This window comes from Dermacentor albipictus, chromosome 7, assembly GCF_038994185.2.
Source record: "Dermacentor albipictus isolate Rhodes 1998 colony chromosome 7, USDA_Dalb.pri_finalv2, whole genome shotgun sequence".
Lineage (NCBI taxonomy): Eukaryota > Metazoa > Arthropoda > Arachnida > Ixodida > Ixodidae > Dermacentor > Dermacentor albipictus.
In genome coordinates this window covers 114,200,835-114,218,528 of record NC_091827.1, presented here as the reverse complement: position 1 = coordinate 114,218,528, position 17,694 = coordinate 114,200,835, and the positions used below count along the sequence as shown (strand labels likewise).

Here is a 17,694-nt window from a genome sequence, read left to right as displayed (position 1 = left end):
CATCCATGTAATCAATCAGGTAGTCGAGAAATCTGCAGAATACAGTCAGCCTCTCTACATGGCTTTCATAGATTACGGAAAGCCATTTGATTCAGTAGAGATGCCAGCAGTCATAGAGGCATTACGTAATGAAGGAGTAGAAGACGGTTAAGTAGAAGACGGTTAAGTCAATACATATCTTGGAAAATATCTACAAAAATTCCACAGCTACCTTAATCCTACACAAGAAAAGTAGGGAGATACCTATAAAGAAAGGTGTCAGACAAGGAGACGCAATCTCTTCAGTGCTGTTCACTTCGTGCTTGGAAAAAGTATTTAAACTGTTAAATTGGGACGGCTTAGAAGTAAGGACCAACGGCGAATATCTCTGCAACCTTTGGTTTGCAGGTGACATTGTCCGGTTCAACAACACTGTGGATGAGTTACAACATTTGATTGAGGACCTTAACAGAGAGAGTGTAAGAGTGGGGTTCAAGATTAATATGCAGAAAACAAAGGTAATGATCAATAGCCTGGCAAGGGAACAAGAGTTCAGGATCACCAGTCAGCCTGTAGAGTCTGCAAACGAATATGTTTACCTAGGTCAATTACTAACAGGGGACCCTGATCATGAGAAGGAAATTTGCAGTAGAATAAAATTGGGTTGGCACGCATACGGCAGACATACTCGGATCCTTCCTGGAAGCTCCCCATTATCAATAAAAAGAAAGGACTCGGATCTGTAGTGTCCATGTATGGCACTCTTGGGAATGAAGGAAGGCATCCCTGGGGGTTCAGGGAGCTTCCAAGATGGCTGCAGTTTCGTTGAAATAAATGTGTGTGTTTTCCCAACAGAATCGACTGTAATCAGTCTCAATACTCGAACTACTATACGTTACAATGGCGACGAGGATGCGTCTGAACTTCGCGAAGGCTGCCAAGCAACGATTTTAAGCAGAACGAAGATACCTACACACATTGTCGAAGCTTCTACTATGCGGTATGGCGCACAACATGCTTCCATCGTTCCCTTTCTTCGACGCGCGTGCCACTGACGCCAACAACGTCGGCACCGAGTGGTTGAAGTGGGTGAAACGCTTCGAAAACTTCATCGTAGCCTGCGGTATCACAGACGATGCCCGGAAGACGGCCATACTACTACACTACGTGGGGGAAGAAGTGTATGACATATACTGTGCACTACCCGATCCTCCTGCAGCCGCAGCTGCGTCTACCATTTCAAGCACCGGTGGCTCCAGTAACGCAACCCCTCTCTACACCGCAGCACGTAGGAAGCTCGATGACTATTTCGCACCCCGAGTAAACACTACCTTCGAGGTTTACCGCTTCCGTCAAGCCAAGCAAATGGAAAACGAGCCGCTCGACGCATTTTACGCCAGGCTACGACAGCTTGTTAGGCACTGTGCTTTCGCCGATGACGACACCGAAATCAAGAATCAAATATTGCTGTCTACAACGTCGACACGTCTACGCCGGTATACCATGCAGCATGACCTAGACTTGCAAGGAATTCTCAAACAAGGCAGGTTATTTGAAGAGGTCGAGCACGACATCTCCGTGATCGAGCAAGAAAGCCGGCAGTGTAAGGAAAACTCGGCGTCAGCGTCTACACTTGCAGTAAACTCCGAGCGCACCTCGCGACCTCATCAGCCGAAGCACCATGGGAAAGAGCCGTCACGGACTCGTGAGCCTCCGCGCCATCAACGGGCAAACGCGACATGCTACAACTGCGGAAAACCATGGCCTCACAGTAATGGACGCTCTAGTTGCCCCGCTCTCGGCAAACGGTGTACTGCGTGTCACAAAACTGGACACTTTGCTAGTGTGTGTCGTTCAGCACACAAAGCCGTACATGCAGTCGTGCGCGACAGCAGCCCCAACAGTGATGAACACGTTTTCATGACCTCCTCTCATTGTCACGCAGTCACGGGATCTCCACAGGTGGACGTCAAACTTGATGGCGAGGACGTGTGTTTTACAATTGATACTGGCGCTACCGTGTCTGTCGTCGGTTCGAACAGCTTAAAAAATCGTCTAAGCAAGGAAACGCTGTCCAAGACATCTAAGAAAGTATTTGCTTATGGGGCAAGTTCTCCTTTACCGCTACTTGGAAAGCTTGATGTTGTCATGACCTACAAGGAGAGCAGCAGCCATGAAACTCTCTACGTTGTGTCTGGAGACTGTGCACCACTGCTCAGTTTCTCTGCAGCTTCCCGTCTAACTAGTCCAGATCACGTATAGTGTGGGGGACGTTACCAACAGACTGGATCCGAGGATGGCCTACCCAGACCTCTTCAAGGGAGTGGGCTGTCTAAAGGACTTCCAGGTGCACCTCCATGTTGACCCCAGTGTTCAACCAGTAGCCCAACCTCACAGACGCATTCCCTTCTCTATGCGAAACCCACTGGAAAAAGAGCTCCAAAGGCTACAGTCCCTTGGCATAATTGAAAAGACTGAAGGACCAACCCCCTGGGTATCGCCAATTGTCGCAGTACCGAAGCCACATGACCCCGAGCACATTTGAATGTGTGTTGACATGCGCTGTGCCAACCAAGCTATCCAGCGTGAGAGACACGTCACACCCACAGTGGACGACATCTTTGTTGCTTTGAACGGCTCCATCTTATTCTCTAAACTCGATCTGAAAGATGGGTACCACCAACTAGAACTTGACGCATCATCCCGTGTGATCACCACTTTCTCCACACATGCTGGGCTCTTCCGATACAAGAGACTCAACTTCGGAATCAACTCGGCAGCCGAAGTGTTTCAGGACACCATCCGTCAGGTTCTAACTAACATCCCCAACGTGCTCAACGTAAGCGATGACATATTGGTGTATGGAAAGACTGAGAAAGAACATAAGGCTTTGAAGGCCACATTGGAATGCCTACTTGCAAGTGGTCTCACACTGAACGTCAAGAAATGCAAGTTCTACCAATGGGAACTTACATTTTTCGGGCATGTGTTCTCCAGCAACGGTGTGCAACCGGAGCCCACTAAGGTGTCTGCGATCTTAGGTGCATCACCACCTTCCACCGCCACTGAAGTGAAGAGTCTCCTCGGGCTCGTTAACTACTGTGGTCGGTTCATACCCAACTTGGCCCACCTCACCCAACCACTCAGGAAACTCACGGCCAAAGGAGAGGACTGGTGTTGGACCGACATACAGCAAGACGCCCTGGACGAACTGAAGAGAAAGCTTTCCGAGGCCACAACTCTCGCCTACTTCGATCCAGGAAAGAACATCACACTCATTGTAGATGCTGCTCCTCATGGCCTTGGTGCCATTCTCACGCAGACATCCGGAAGCGAAACCAGAGTGGTAGCATATGGGAGTCGTGCTCTTTCTCCTGTGGAGGCATGCTACTCTCAAATTGAACGGGAAATGCTGGCCGTGGTGTGGGGAATTGAGCATTTTCACATCTACTTGTATGGGACAGCATTCCGCCTACTGACAGACCACGAGCCATTGGTTAGCATTCTCAGCAACCCTCGCTCCCTGCCTTCAGCACGACTGGAGCGTTTGGCACTTCGAATTCAACAATACACCTATGAAGTGCAACACACTAGTGGTCCAAGTAACCCATCTGACTACTTGTCCCGACACCCAGTAAACTCCCTGTCACCATATCGGTGCATGGAGTCTGTCGCCGAACAGTATGTGAACTTCATTGTGTCTCATAGCCTGCCTCGTGCCATGACCAGAGAGGAGGTAACCGAAGCAACGCTCGCTGACCCGGTGATGAACTCGCTCAAGAAAGCCCTAAAGCAACCCCAGCAAGGCAAAGAGTGGAAGACCACAACTCTGATGCCCTTCTCTCGCGTTGCGACAGAACTGTCAGTTTCCAAAGAAGGCCTTGTGTTAAGAGGCACGCGGATAGTACTGCCAGCACAACTTCACACTAAGGCAGTGCATCTTGCACATCGAGGACACCAAGGCATTGTCAAGACAAAACAGCTGTTGCGTGAGAAAGTGTGGTTTCCAGGGATAGACTCTTTGGTGGACCAGACAGTTAAGAGTTGCCTGGCATGCCAAGCAAACACAATAGTACACCATCGAGATCCCTTGCCAATCCAGGAGCTGCCTCGAGGCCCGTGGACTGAACTGTCGTTAGATTTTGCTGGCCCTTTCCCTGATGGCAAGTATGCCATGGCAGTGGTGGATGATTTCTCCAAGTACCCAGTTGTTAGCATCCTACACACTCTTGCAGCACCTACAGTCATCAAGCAACTGCGCACTGTTTTCGCTCAGTTCGGCTGTCCAGAAGTTGTAAAGTCAGACAATGGCTCACCATTTCAGAGTGAGAGTTTTGCAGAGTTCGCCAGTGAGCTTGGGTTCAAGCATCACCGCATCACTCCACGGTGGCCAGAGGCTAATGGGGAAGCAGAAAGATTCATGCGCACCCTCAAGAAGTCTATACTCGCAAGTCGTGTCAGCCACTTGGATTGGACTAATGAGCTTCAGTCGTTCCTCCTGGCTTATAGGTCCACACCCCATAGTTCCACAGGAAAATCTCCGTTTGAACTTCTGTTTGGGAGACCCATGAAGAATCTTCTACCGACACTTGTCGCTGGTACTCACAACTTGGCTCAGTGTGAGGCCAGACAGAATGACGCTAAAAGAAAAGCATACAACAAGTGGTACGTCGACACTCGGAGGCATACAAGTAACAACCAGCTGTGTGTGGGACAACAAGTCCTCTGTAAACAGGACAGGTCAAACAAGTTTTCGCCTTACTATGACCCACACCCATACACAATCACCAAAGTCAATGGCTCCAGAATCACAGCATCCAGAGATGGAGTGTCGATTTGTCGCAACTCAAGTTTCTTCAAAGATGCAAGCACAGTTCAAGTGGAACGACATCAGGACCCGACCGACATGCCATATCTGGATGATGAAGCTGTGCCAAGTAACAGTGACCTTCCAACCCCCAGCATAGCTGCTCCTAGCCAAGCCATATCAGCAGCTCCCAAGACCGTCTCACAGCGGTACCCCCAACGATCCAGGCAACGACCTAGGCACCTGAAAGACTTCGTGTTTAAGCAAAACTGATTTTTCCTTCCCTGAGGGGATGATGTAGTGTCCATGTATGGCACTCTTGGGAATGAAGGAAGGCAACCCTGGGGGTTCAGGGAGCTTCCAAGATGGCTGCAGTTTCGTTGAAATAAATGTGTGCGTGTTCCCAACAGAATCGGCTGTAATCAGTCTCAATACTCGAACTACTATACGTTACAGGATCCTTCCTGGAAGCTCCCCATTATGAATAAAAAGAAAGGTTATCAATCAGTGCACTCTACCGGTGGTAGCATATGGGGCAGAAACTTGGAGACTGACAAAGAAGCTTGAAACAAGTTAGAGAAAGAGCAATGGAACGAAGAATGATAGGTCTAATGTTAAGAGACAGTAAGAGAGTGGTGGGGATCAGAGAGCAAACGGGCATAGCGGATATGGAGCTGGGCAGGTCATGTAACGCGTAGGTTAGATAACCAGTGCACCATTAGGGTTGCAGAATGGGTGCCAAGAGAAAGGAAATGCAGTCAAGGATGGAAAAGGCTAGGTGGGGTGATGAAATTAAAAAATTCGCAGGCGAAAGGTGGAATCGGTTGGCGCAGCTCAGGGGTAATTGAAGATCAGAGGAGGAGGCCTTCATCCTGCCGCGAACTTAATTGTAGATTGATGATATGATGATTATGGCAGGAAACGGATGACCACAAACCAAGAGACACATGCAGTAACGAGACAGGTGCTGTCTAACAACTGATTATTCGAAACTGAGAGAACAAACATGCAAGTGTGCTCACAACCGCGTTATGCCGACAATTTAATCATTATCGTTTGTGGCTAGTTCCACATGCATAACCAACATATTACTGCATTTCACTCCTGTGCTGTGATACCGATAGTATTAACACTTTTTCCTCGTCTATTTCTTTTTTTCTCTGTAGTGCACTGTTGATACTTTGTCACATTTTTTTTCTTCATGCTTTTCTGTGGTAGCTTTATTGCCAGTTTCATTTATGGTGCTGTTCAAGTCATTACGTTATCATTGCTACCACCACCAATTATCATCATCAGCCTTTTTTAAGCCCATTTCAGAACAAAATCCTCTCCCAAAGATGTTGAATTTCTGCTGTCCTGAATCTTCCACCACTTAATTATTTGCAACCTCTTCGCTTCACTCGGTGCCCTTCTTGTTTCTCTGAGAGACCACTGGTTGTTGGTGGCACTCATACGGTAAAGCTTTATTTGTTCGTCTTAAATTCACAAGAATACTTTAAACCTGCCTTTCATCCCTTAATCATGTTGCTGTATTTTTCTTTCTTTTGTTTTTTAACACTGTGATTTAATGTATTTTTAGCTCAAGTAGAAGAGGAACACAAAGGGTTAAACCATCACCATTTTTATACAATGGGTTCAGAGTTCAAAGCATTTCACTGACAATATCATGCAGACAGTGTTTCTCTTTTGATTGTGACCGTACACCGTATTGTCCCTGTTATTGATTTGTAGCTTGGCACAAGAAGCACTTACTGTATCCAAAAATTTCTTGGTGTTGTTGCGGATTCTGTAGTGAAGAGTGGGGTCTAATCAGATTGTGTGCACGATGCTAATGCTGTTGTACATTCTCGAATGTAAGTGAGCATGAGCGATTATCCTGGAACGTACTGTGATACATATATACACAGCGGATGCACTTACAAAAATTGTCCGTATTTTATTTCCTGGCATTGACGTCATGTAATACCCCTGTCACATGGCAAATCGAATGTATTTTCCAACGAATGACATTGGTTGAGGTTAATGTCATTATCGCCACATGCTGTCACATGGTGAAAACTAATGTTATTTGAAAGTGATGACAAAGACAATAGTAAAAACAAAAGAGACAAAAGTAGCATCAAACCCACCTTTGTCGAGTAATTATTTTCCATTAAGCTCAATTCTATTGCAATATGCGATCCTCCATTTCACACCATGCTTTTGGATCACTAACTTGTCAACACGGCCAACCAAGTCGAGTCAAGCCAGGCTGAAGGTCAGGCAAGCTACTTGGCGGAAAACACAATCGGCGTGTCTGCTGCCTCTGCTGAAGAAGAACAAGAATGGCAGGCGCACGTCATTGCCGTTCTGATGCGCATGTGGGCTCCTAATATTTACATTGTCGGTGCCTGCCATAAAAAAACGTGCATGCATATACTTCAAGTCAATTGAAGTGCCGTGGCCGATGTTCCAGTGAACAAACACGACTGTCACAGCCGAAGCAAAAGACGGCCATCTAATCACTGGCTTGAGAGTAGCATTCTGTAATTATGCATTCTGATGCACTTAAATGTCATTAAAGTAATGATTAGCCAATGCAATCGACAGTACAATATTTATCTTTTGTTAAAGAACAAAAGAGTATGTACTGCTTGCAAAGCTGACTGGTAGGCTTTGCAGACTGGTAGGGTACGCATTTGGTTTCAAAACGAATGTGAATGAGTTTGGTGAACTCATTTGTTTGGAAATGTCATTTCCAATGAATGTGATTACGTTTTGCTGTGTGACAGTAAACAAATGTCCTTATGAGTGAATGTCATTCATGGTAATGACATTACATTTGTCGTGTGACGAGGGTATAAGTGGCCATCACTAACCGAGACATACCAGTATCAATTCAATTTGTTGGTGAAAATCTGGTGGAACGTTGAGATGAGAAAATAAGTGCTGAACTCCCAGGTTTGTCTGTCTGCCCGGGGTGCCTTTCTGGCAAATTCAGGTTCTTAATGTTCAGTTGCCTATTGCAGCTTGTCATTAAAGTAAGCGGTTACATGTAATTGGTTACTGAAAAAAGGTAATTAAATTACAGTGAGCATTACTTACAGGAACAGAGTAAGCCTAAAAGCAGTGAAGAAGAAACTAGGAATAGGCAAGAATCAGATGTATGCGTTAAGAGACAAACCCGGCAATATCATTACTAATATGGATGAGATAGTTGAACTGGCTGAGAGTTCTATAGAGATTTGTACAGTACCAGTGGCACGCACGATGATAATGGAAGAGAGAATAGTCTAGAGGAACTTGAAATCCCACAAGTAACGCCAGAAGAAGTAAAGAAAGCCTTGGGAGACTGGCCACCCTCTGTACGCAATGCCTCATGACTTCGAGCGTACCGGAATCTTGGAAGAACACTAACGTAATCCTGCTTCATAAGACGGGACGCCAAAGACATGAAAAATTATAGACAGAGAAGCTTACGGTCCGTTGCCTACAAAGTATTTGCTAAGGTAACGGCAAATAGAATCAGGAACACCTTAGACTTCTGTCAACCAAAGGACCAGGCAGGATTCCGTAAAGGCTACTCAACAATAGACCATATTCTCACTATCAATCAGGCAGTAGAGAAATGTGCGAAATATAATCAACCCTTATATATAGCTTTCATTGATTACGAGAAAGCGTTTGATTCAGTCGGAACCTCAGAAGTCATGGAGACATTATGGAATCAGGGTGTAGATGAGCCGTATGTAAAAATGCTGAAACATATCTATAGCGGCTCCACAGCCCCCGTAGTCCTCCATAAAGAAAGCAACAAAATCCCAATAAAGAAAGGCGTCAGGCAGGGAGATACAATCTCTCCAATGCTATTCACAGCGTGTTCACAGGAGGTATTCAGAGACCTGGATTGGGAATAATTAGGGATAAAAGTTAATTGAGAATACCTTAGTAAAAGTTACTGGAGAATACCTTAGTAACTTGCGATTTGCTGATGATATTGTCTTGCTTAGTAACTCGGGGGACCAATTGTAATGCATACTCACTGACCTGGAGAGGCAAAGCAGAAGGGTGGGTCTAAAAATTTATCTGCAGAAAACTAAAGTAATGTTTAACAGTCTCGGAAGAAAACAGCAATTTACAATAGGTAGCGAGGCACTGGAAGTGGTAAGGGAATACATCTACTTAGGGCAGGTAGTGACGGCGGATCCGGATCATGAGACGGAAATAATCAGAAGAATAAGAATGGGCTGGGGTGCGTTTGGCAGGCATTCTCAAATCATGAACAGCAGCTTGCCGTTATCCCTCAAGAGAAAATCGTATAATAGCTTTGTCTTAACGGTACTCACGTACGGGGCAGAAACCTGGAGGCTTACGAAAAGGGTTCTACTTAAATTGAGGATGACGAAGCAAGCTGTGGAAAGAAGAATGATGGGTACAACGTTAAGGCATAAGAAAAGAGCAGATTGGGTGAGGGAAAAAACACGAGTTAATGACATCTTAGTTGAAATCAAGAAAAAGAAATGGATATGGGCAGGACATGTAATGAGGAGGGAGGATAACTGATGGCCACTAAGCGTTACGGACTGGATTCCAAGGGAAGGGAAGCGTAGCAGGGGACAGCAGAAAGTTAGGTGGGCGGATGAGATTAAGAAGTTTGCAGGGACAACAGGGCCACAATTAGTACATGACCGGGGTAATTGAAGTATGGGAGAGGCCTTTGCCCTGCAGTCAGCGTAACCAGGCTGCTGCTGCTGCTGATGATGATTATGATGAGCATTATGAGTAAATAAAGTCATCATTAAGTTACAGAACTAAGAATAATATTAATGGATTACCGGTAATTATTTACTATAATCTTTTACGTACAAGTTTGATCATGACTGTTCTGTCATGGTACTCTTTGGTTATAGTAACAGTAGTGTGTGTCTGGCCACTGATATATCAGAAAGGAGCGCATTGTCAATGGTGTGTTAATGTGTGGCACTTTTCTTAGTTTTTGAGGTTACACCAATGTTTTAATTGGCATACATTGTTCATTTGCAAAGCCTGAACGTCACCATGCCTGCGTGTATTTTATGCACTCTTCTGAATTCTCCTGGCATATGACAGACTGGGAACTTCAATTAGCAGGGTTGCGCTCTTTATCATCACACACTCCACGGAATGAGTGACATTGAGCAGGTTTTTGCTCAATGTGGTGTTTGCTCAAGAAGTGTTTGCTCAAGGATTCAAAGTACTTGTACCAATCTCCACTTTTCAAATGTATTGGAAGCTCTTGGGCAGTTGAAATCCGTAAAACCACAAAGTGTTTCAAGAGCTGCAGTCTCCATTCCAAGGATGCGAAGCTCTTTTTCACAACAAGCTTGTTAAGCTGCAAACTGCTCCTTGGGGCATTCATTTTTGGCTTGTCTTACAGCAGCGCACTTCCTGCGCTCAATAGCCCACTTCTGCTCCATCCAAGCTCTCAACTCCGGCTTTTGCAGGCCCATGCTCTCTCCCTTCTTGACAAGCTCTTATAGACCCGCCATGTTTTCTGCCCTTTGCTGCGAGCTTGCGAACGGCCTCACCCAGTCGCAGATGTCATCTGTTATCCTGTCACGAAGAATTCCACGGCCTCATCCTATGGCCCACCGAGTATTCATAAATAAATGTCATCGTCACAAAGCTATGCGACTTCACGTACAGGTTATTTTTAAAATATATAAGCTGACAGAAATCATCAGTAAAGCTACCCAGGTAACAAATTATATTCAGGGCACACAGGACTAGACAATAGAAAATACACAAGAAAGAGAACTGAAGTGGTCACAGCAGGCTCCCACCTGGATCTAGGTGCACCTGATCAAGCCCCCCCCAAAGTCTGTGGTTGGCGAACGGCGTAAGGGCATCCAACCTGGGCTAGGCTGGTGTCTTCCGTGTGTCAGCCAAGTTCAGGTCGGTGAGCCTCAGCAGGTCATTTGGCTGCTGCCACCGCACGCCAGATTCAATTTTGTACTGCCCTCAATGCCAGGAGGCGCTTTAATGTGCACTTTAGGCACTTATTGCCCTGACTAATTGTGCCCACTTCTCTGGTGAACGATTCCCCTTGTGTACTTTGGACGCTTGCATTAACTTCAGCTCTCTTTCTTGTGTGTTCTTTAATGCGTTCGCATTCTTAGGGTGCTTCATTCACTTTTAGGGGGCTATGTATGTTTGTATCTATGTATCTAACCATTTTCCTGCTTATCTAGGTCACTGGGTAGTCCGCGGTTAATAGTTGTGCATCAGGCTGCTGTTCTGAGGTAGCAGGGTTCGAAGCCAACCATCCGACCAACTGGAGTCACTAAATTTGTGCCAATGTGTGCATACGTGCCACTCTTCAACTAACCTCTTTCACACTGACATGGGTCACTGTAGATGCGGGTCTGGGTAGGGACCGCTGTTTGAAGAAACTCTTTTTTGATGCCGACTTGGAGCGCTGGGTATGGGCCACTCGGTCTGTGCTGGTCTCCAGTGAACCTATTTGATGCCAACATGTGTCAGTGTCTGTGCACCAGTAGGTGTGTGCTGATCTTCAATCAACAACTTTGACACCAACTTGGGTAACTAGGTATGGGCAACTGGGAACGTGCTGCTCTACAATGACGAAAAACATCCCTTAAATTTCTCCAAAGCTGCGTGGAATCGAAACCCCGTCACAAGGGTTCCTCAAGGACAGCAACCCAACGCATTAGCGGGCTGAGCCAGAAATGCGGTGGGTACACATGCCACTTTTCAATCAACGCTTATGATCTCGGCGGCCACGTACCAACTTCTTGGCAATGCCACAAGATGGTGCAGCATGTCCAGAATGAAGCGCAAGAGAGGAGCCCGGTTGTGGCAGGGCACCTTTCTCAGCGTTCGCATGCATCGGTGCTCCATGCATTTTGGTCACCACCCCAGGCTTCGTGGCGGCACCGGCGCTAGAGGGCGCCGAATCATCTTCGGGAGGCGCGAAAGACGAGTCCCGCTGCAGTACGTGCTTCATACATAACTTGTTTTGACGGAGGCAGCACATAGCGTGTCTATATTGATTCAATGCTAATGCATCACCGTCGACAGTCATTGCGAGATGGATTCTGCCGCAATTTTTCTTCTTTATTTATTGCCCTGCACAATTTTGCAAGCTTGCTTGAGGGGGGGGGGGGATCAGCTTACTGCAGACTCTTTCGCCCGCATTCTTGAATGCGGGCGAAATGAATCTAAGGAATTATGGACGCATGAATCTAAGGAATTATGGACATATTCCTTCTAGCATAAGACTGTAGAATAAATGTCTGTAATTTCTTACATTCATGCAGTTTCACATAACTTGAAGAAAGGGGGTGAAAGGGCTGCGTTAAGGTGGTCTTTTCTACCTTAACACAAGTTTACCAAACAAGTTTGTGCAGGCACTTATATTCATAAAGGGCCTCGTGGGACTGTAAACAGGAACGGAAGCCAATGAGGGGAAATTAATTATGTTTAATTGAAATAGGAGTAATAAGTGAAACGAAATTCAGTGGATAATTCACTTGCTGCAGGTAGTGATGTAAGTGGTTGAAAAAAAAAAAGGAAAATTTCGGGAAAAAAACTGTTCTTTCTTATTTTTTTCCACCCAGTATAAAATGTTAAAAAAAGAAAAAAAACCAGCTTTTTCTCAAGATTATTCTGTTACAATGCGACTCCTTCTGACGTATCTAAATGTTTGGTCAAAAGAAGGGGTTTGGAGTGTGCAAAGCACCTGAATCCATCCACGTGATAGCAACGACTGCTTCAACCCACCCTTGAGCCCCCTCGTCTGTCACGTACTGCAGATTCCCCCTTCTGCGACATGTGAAAGAAACTGGTCTGAGTTTGGAAATGTGCACACCAAGCACATGTTCTCGAACATCAGTGTCCGGAGGGCTTTGTCCACTGCACAGCAAAACATTGACATGTCAAGTGGGAATGAATCGGACACAGATTAATACAAATGTTGGTCTTGAGGCTTTGATGTAAAATCAATGCATTGGTGTGAAATCGTGCTAAGATTTTGAACCCGGAAGCTCTGCTGGGACTTTTGTGATGCAATAATGTAACAGTTATATTCTTTTCAGTGTTAGAGAAATAAATGTGTTGGGTTTTTTATAGCTCTGTGTGCAATCGTCCTTTATTTTTTATTTTTCATATTTTTTTCTGAAAAAACGTGAAAGAAACCAGTTTCTTTCACGCCCCTCAAAATTTCATGAAATTTTACATCTCTAGCCACAGATAGAAGCCATAGCCACTTCCTTTGTGCTATGTCTGCAGTGCTTTTCCCTATGCTTTTTCCTATGACTTCTGTGGCATCATTCTACGTTTCCTATTATTGTGACTTACGAAAAATTGAGCCCCTCAGATTCCCTTACTCTTCTCAATCATAGGAATGCCTGGTACGTTTGTCATGAAATACATGACAGTAACGTGAAGTTGTGTTGACATTCAAAGGTTCCCCCCTTTTTGTCCTTGCATTGACGTTACTCCCCGACATCACTTGTTCAAATGGATAAATCTTTATATGAAAACTGCAGCATCCAGAGAAGCGGAAGGTGAAGACCCCCTGGACCTCGGTCAATGGGGCCTTCCAGCCGAGGTGGTGGCTGGTTATGCCCGCAGAGGTGTCCAGCGCATGTTTCCCTGGCAGCTCAAGTGTCTGCGCACAGGAAATGTGCTTGCTGGTGCTGGAAACCTCGTCTACTCTGCTCCGACAAGTGCTGGTAAAGGCATTCTTGTCACCTTGAGATTCTGAGGACTACTTTTATTAATGCATTAGCATTGTTAGAGTACTTCATGCACTTTCTGGGGACAACTATCTATCTATGTTTGTACCTAACCATTTTCCCGTCTACCTGGTTCACTGGGTAGCCCATGGTCAAATGGTTAGCACATCGGGCTGCTGTGCTGAGGTAACAGGGTCCAAAGCCAACCATCAGACCTTCTTGGGTCACTAAGTATGTGGCAATCGGTATACATGTGCTGCTATTCAACAAACTTGCTGATGTGGGTCGCTGTAGATGCTAGAGTATAGCAAAAGCCTCTGTTCAAAGGAACTCTTTGACGCTCACTTGGAGCCCCGGGTATGTGCCTAGTCGATCTGAGCTTGTCTCCAATGAACGTCTTTGATGCCAGTCTGGGTCACTGGGTAGGTGCCAGCAGGTGTGTGTTGCTCAGGGAATGTATTTGGAGCCAACTTTGATGACTGTGTAATGTGCCATTGGGAAAGATCTCTTACATTTCTCCGATGCTGCTTGAAATTGAACCCGCGTCACTAGGGTTCCTCAACGGCAGCAGCCCGATGCATTAGCAGGCTGTGCCACAAATGCACTGGGTATGCGCCACTTTTCGATAAATAGAGACTTTTAGCGTGTCCGGTATTCGGGCAAGCACGGGTGGTTTTCCGGTTTAGCGGGGACGCCAACCTGAGCGGCCAGATTGGTGGCGCCAGCTGGTGGCACAAAGCTCAACCACACAAACACAGAGATAATTACTATATGCTGCTTAGCTGCTGCCGTAAATTTTCGACAGTGGCGTAATCGTGTTCACAATTGCGCCGCTGCCAAAAATTTGCATGGGTAGCGAAGCAGGATATGGTGAGTTACTGCTGTTTTAGCTATGCGTTTGTCTGGTTGAGCTCTACAACACCAGGCGGCTTCACCGCTCACGTTTACCCCCCGACCATCCAGTAATCCGCCCAAACCGCTCCCGTTTACCAGAATAGTGTACAAGCTAAAAGTCTCTAATGCCTTTCAGGCCAACGCTTTAGCGAGCTGTGCCAAGAATGCATTTCGTATGTGCCTCTCTCCAATGAACCTTTCGCCAACTTGGGTCACTGAGTATCTGCCACTGAGTGTGCGGCAAGCATGAGAATAATTTTCAGCGTTTGCAGGCAGCAGTGCACTGCATTTGGATTTCTCAGCAGTGCCACTAGATGGCGCAGCGTGTTCTGAAAGAAATTGCAAAAGAGAAGCCCAGTTGCCACTTGCTGCATCAGCGCGGCATGCACTTTGGGGCTGTGCACAGGCTTTGTGGCAGCAGCGCTAAATAGTGCCGAGTGTTCTTATGGAAGCGTAAAAGAGGAATCCCTCTGCTGTACACGTCTTGTACATTACTTGTTTTGATAGTGGCAATATGTTGTGTCGCTACAGTTAAGCCCGCTTATAACGAACCTGAGCGTCACGCGGAATTCGTTTGTTGTATCCAGAAGTTCGTGATATGTGGGCCACACACAAAAATTCACATCAAGACAGAAATTTATGAAGGAAAAAAATTGGTGATCGTTGTCTGGCTCTTCAGAGCACATCCAGTGACGGCGGTTTCAAGCTCGATCAAAGCTGCGATGTGTTCGTCACCCAAGGCCTTAAAGTACACAAGATTTCTAAGTGCCTCAGTATGGCTCACTGCTGTGGTCGCGCTTACGGGTGCTGGCTCCGATGGATCGCTGTCGTCATCCGATGCTTCGGCGTTGCTTGATGCCCGCACTTCCCGGATGGCGGTCTCGTCGCAAAATGACTCTGCAACTTCAGCAGCTTCGTCTACATCAACAAAATCTTGCCAATCAAGATCGCAGCCAGCCAGGTTAGCGTTAACAATGCGTCGCCACAAGTCGTCGTCAGGCTATCTTTGTTGCGTGTCTTCAATGCCCGTTTCAGGTGCGTCAGCAAAGCCGGCTTTGCGAAAAGAATTCCGGATGCATTTGGTTGTCACTTCTATCCACGCCGCTTTGATCACTTTGACCGCCGAGTACAACAAGACCTGCAGAGGCACATTGGGAGCAGGACACCATGCCGACAACGCTAGCATAACCAGCACAACCACAAGCAAGAAAAAGACAGTCGTGCAGTCATGTGAGGCACAGCGGAGCCGCTTTAAGGAGGGGGGGAACAGAAGAGGGGGTATGAAAGCATGTGATCACGTGGTACGTTGTTAATTGGTGGAAAACTTCGCCGCTGCGCTGACGTCGACGATGGCGAGTGGGGGTCCCGTGGCGAATGAGCTGTCACTTTCGGGCTTCCCTTCGACTTGCGTGTTCACATGGCTCATGCGTGCTGGGCCAGCATTTTCTTTTTTTTTTTCGTTTTTGCGGCGATCTCATCGCCGCTTTTCCGTGCCTCTGGCAAGACACTGCGGGAAAGCTGATTCTCGAAGCGTGCACAGCGCAGGGTCAGCGGCTCTCACCACGTGGAAGTGAGTGAGTTAGAACTTTATTTAGGTCCTGAGCGGAGATCAATCCGGTGGCTCCACCCAGGTCGGGGCCAGCTCATGGAAAGTGGTCCGCGACACCAAGGCGTTCGCTGTCGCCGATCGGCTAGGCTCACAGTGTTCGTTGTAGCTGAGACCGAGCGCCATAGCCCTAATGTATATTTTGACGGTCATGCCGGACTTGTTCGTGATAAGCGAGCGTTCGTCTTAAGTGGGGCCGTTATAAGTTGGCTGGACTGTACGTTGATTCAATGCTAAATGCATTACCATCTACAGTCATCTTGAGATGGGCTCCACCGTATCTTTTGTATGGCCCATGTTTTGACCAAAGCGTTAGGGAAAGAAATGTGCTTCAGCTGTAGCACAGTGCCCCTCACCATGTTTGGGCTTGGCAAACGTAAAAGTGTTTTGCATAGATCATATGCTGATCTCACTGCATGCTCAATATCTGAGCACTGTAGTGCCGACATATTTTTTGCCCCATCTGGAAACGATGGTTCTTTGTGTGAGATTTCAGCACAGTCTGGTAGCACATGGCTTTGAGGTTTGACTATTACACAAACAGTGTGTTGTCATTGTTTGCTAAGCATCTAGGCTCAAGATTGATCCTGAACATATGTGAGCCATTCTGATGTTGAAGTAATAAGGAATTTAGTAGTAGTAATAATTGCCAATGAAAGCAGTGAGCACAGCTGACTATGCATGATTCCATGTCGTGCTACTGAGTGTCCTTTCTAGAGCATTATCAAATTTTCCAACCAAGAGTGTGGCTGTGGCAATTCTGAAATGCTACACATGTTTGACCATTCCATAATGTGGCTCTCAGTGCCACAAGATATGAAACGTCTGTGATCAGTGCTAAAATAACTTTGCAGCAGTTGGATAAAATCTTATGGGTGCCTTTGCAGCAGTTTCGTTCCCTTTTGCCATGCTTTCTCTTTTTTTAAGTACATTTAAGAGTGTGAATAAATCAACTGTCATGCTGGGCTTAATGGCTATACATAGCTTTCTGCTGTTGATGAGGAGGTCATGTGTCCATTTCTCAGCTGCATCGGCTGCATTCTGACGGACGCGGCAAGCAAAATCGTTTCTATACCACACTCGGGGTTTGCAAAATTGTTCCAAAAGCGGGGTGTATTAATGACTGAAAGAATGGTTTACTCAGACTTCATCTAACAAATTAACTACAAAAGGGTACAAACATTTCGCCACCTATGCAAGTGGCATCTTCAGTATAGACTTGCACAAATGAAGGGAGGTCCAGTCAAAGGTTTGCGTTTGAGACCATTACAATTGTTGACACATTGTCTTTCTTTCTTTCTTTCTTTCTTGCAGGCTTCCAATTTTTTGTTTTTGAAAAAAAAAAGACCACAGAAAGCATAGGTAGCTTTAAACACTGTTATCAATTTTCCTGATATCCTTCACACGTTTTGCAAGTACAGTTAAGTTAAAGTTAGCTAATTAAACTTAATTACATAATTGCATGGAATGAAACTATCTCACCATTAACATAATCAAAGGCCATAAAAATTCAGTGGGCCTATTCCTGTAAAGCACTTAATTACTTTTTACTTCTTGGATACATTTAATTGGGACAACTGGTATTTATCTTGGGTTCCATAATGAAAAGAGCAGAAGAGCAGCACCATCCCTTCTGTGTCTTTCATCCCATCTTTCTACACTGCTTGTGGTCATTTATCATTCGTGTTGTG

General features: G+C 46.0%; 1 protein-coding gene across 3 annotated transcripts in view; it reads left to right on the top strand.

Moving 5' to 3' along the window:
- The window catches only part of PolQ (DNA polymerase theta), a 241,147-nt gene that overhangs the window by 10,387 nt on the left and 213,066 nt on the right, over window positions 1-17,694 (top strand). For all 3 annotated transcript variants that reach the window (XM_070522614.1, XM_070522613.1, XM_065438974.2), the window contains one exon: window positions 13,315-13,500. In XM_070522614.1, coding sequence (XP_070378715.1) covers window positions 13,315-13,500 — 186 coding nt within the window. The remainder of the gene's footprint in view (window positions 1-13,314; window positions 13,501-17,694) is intronic.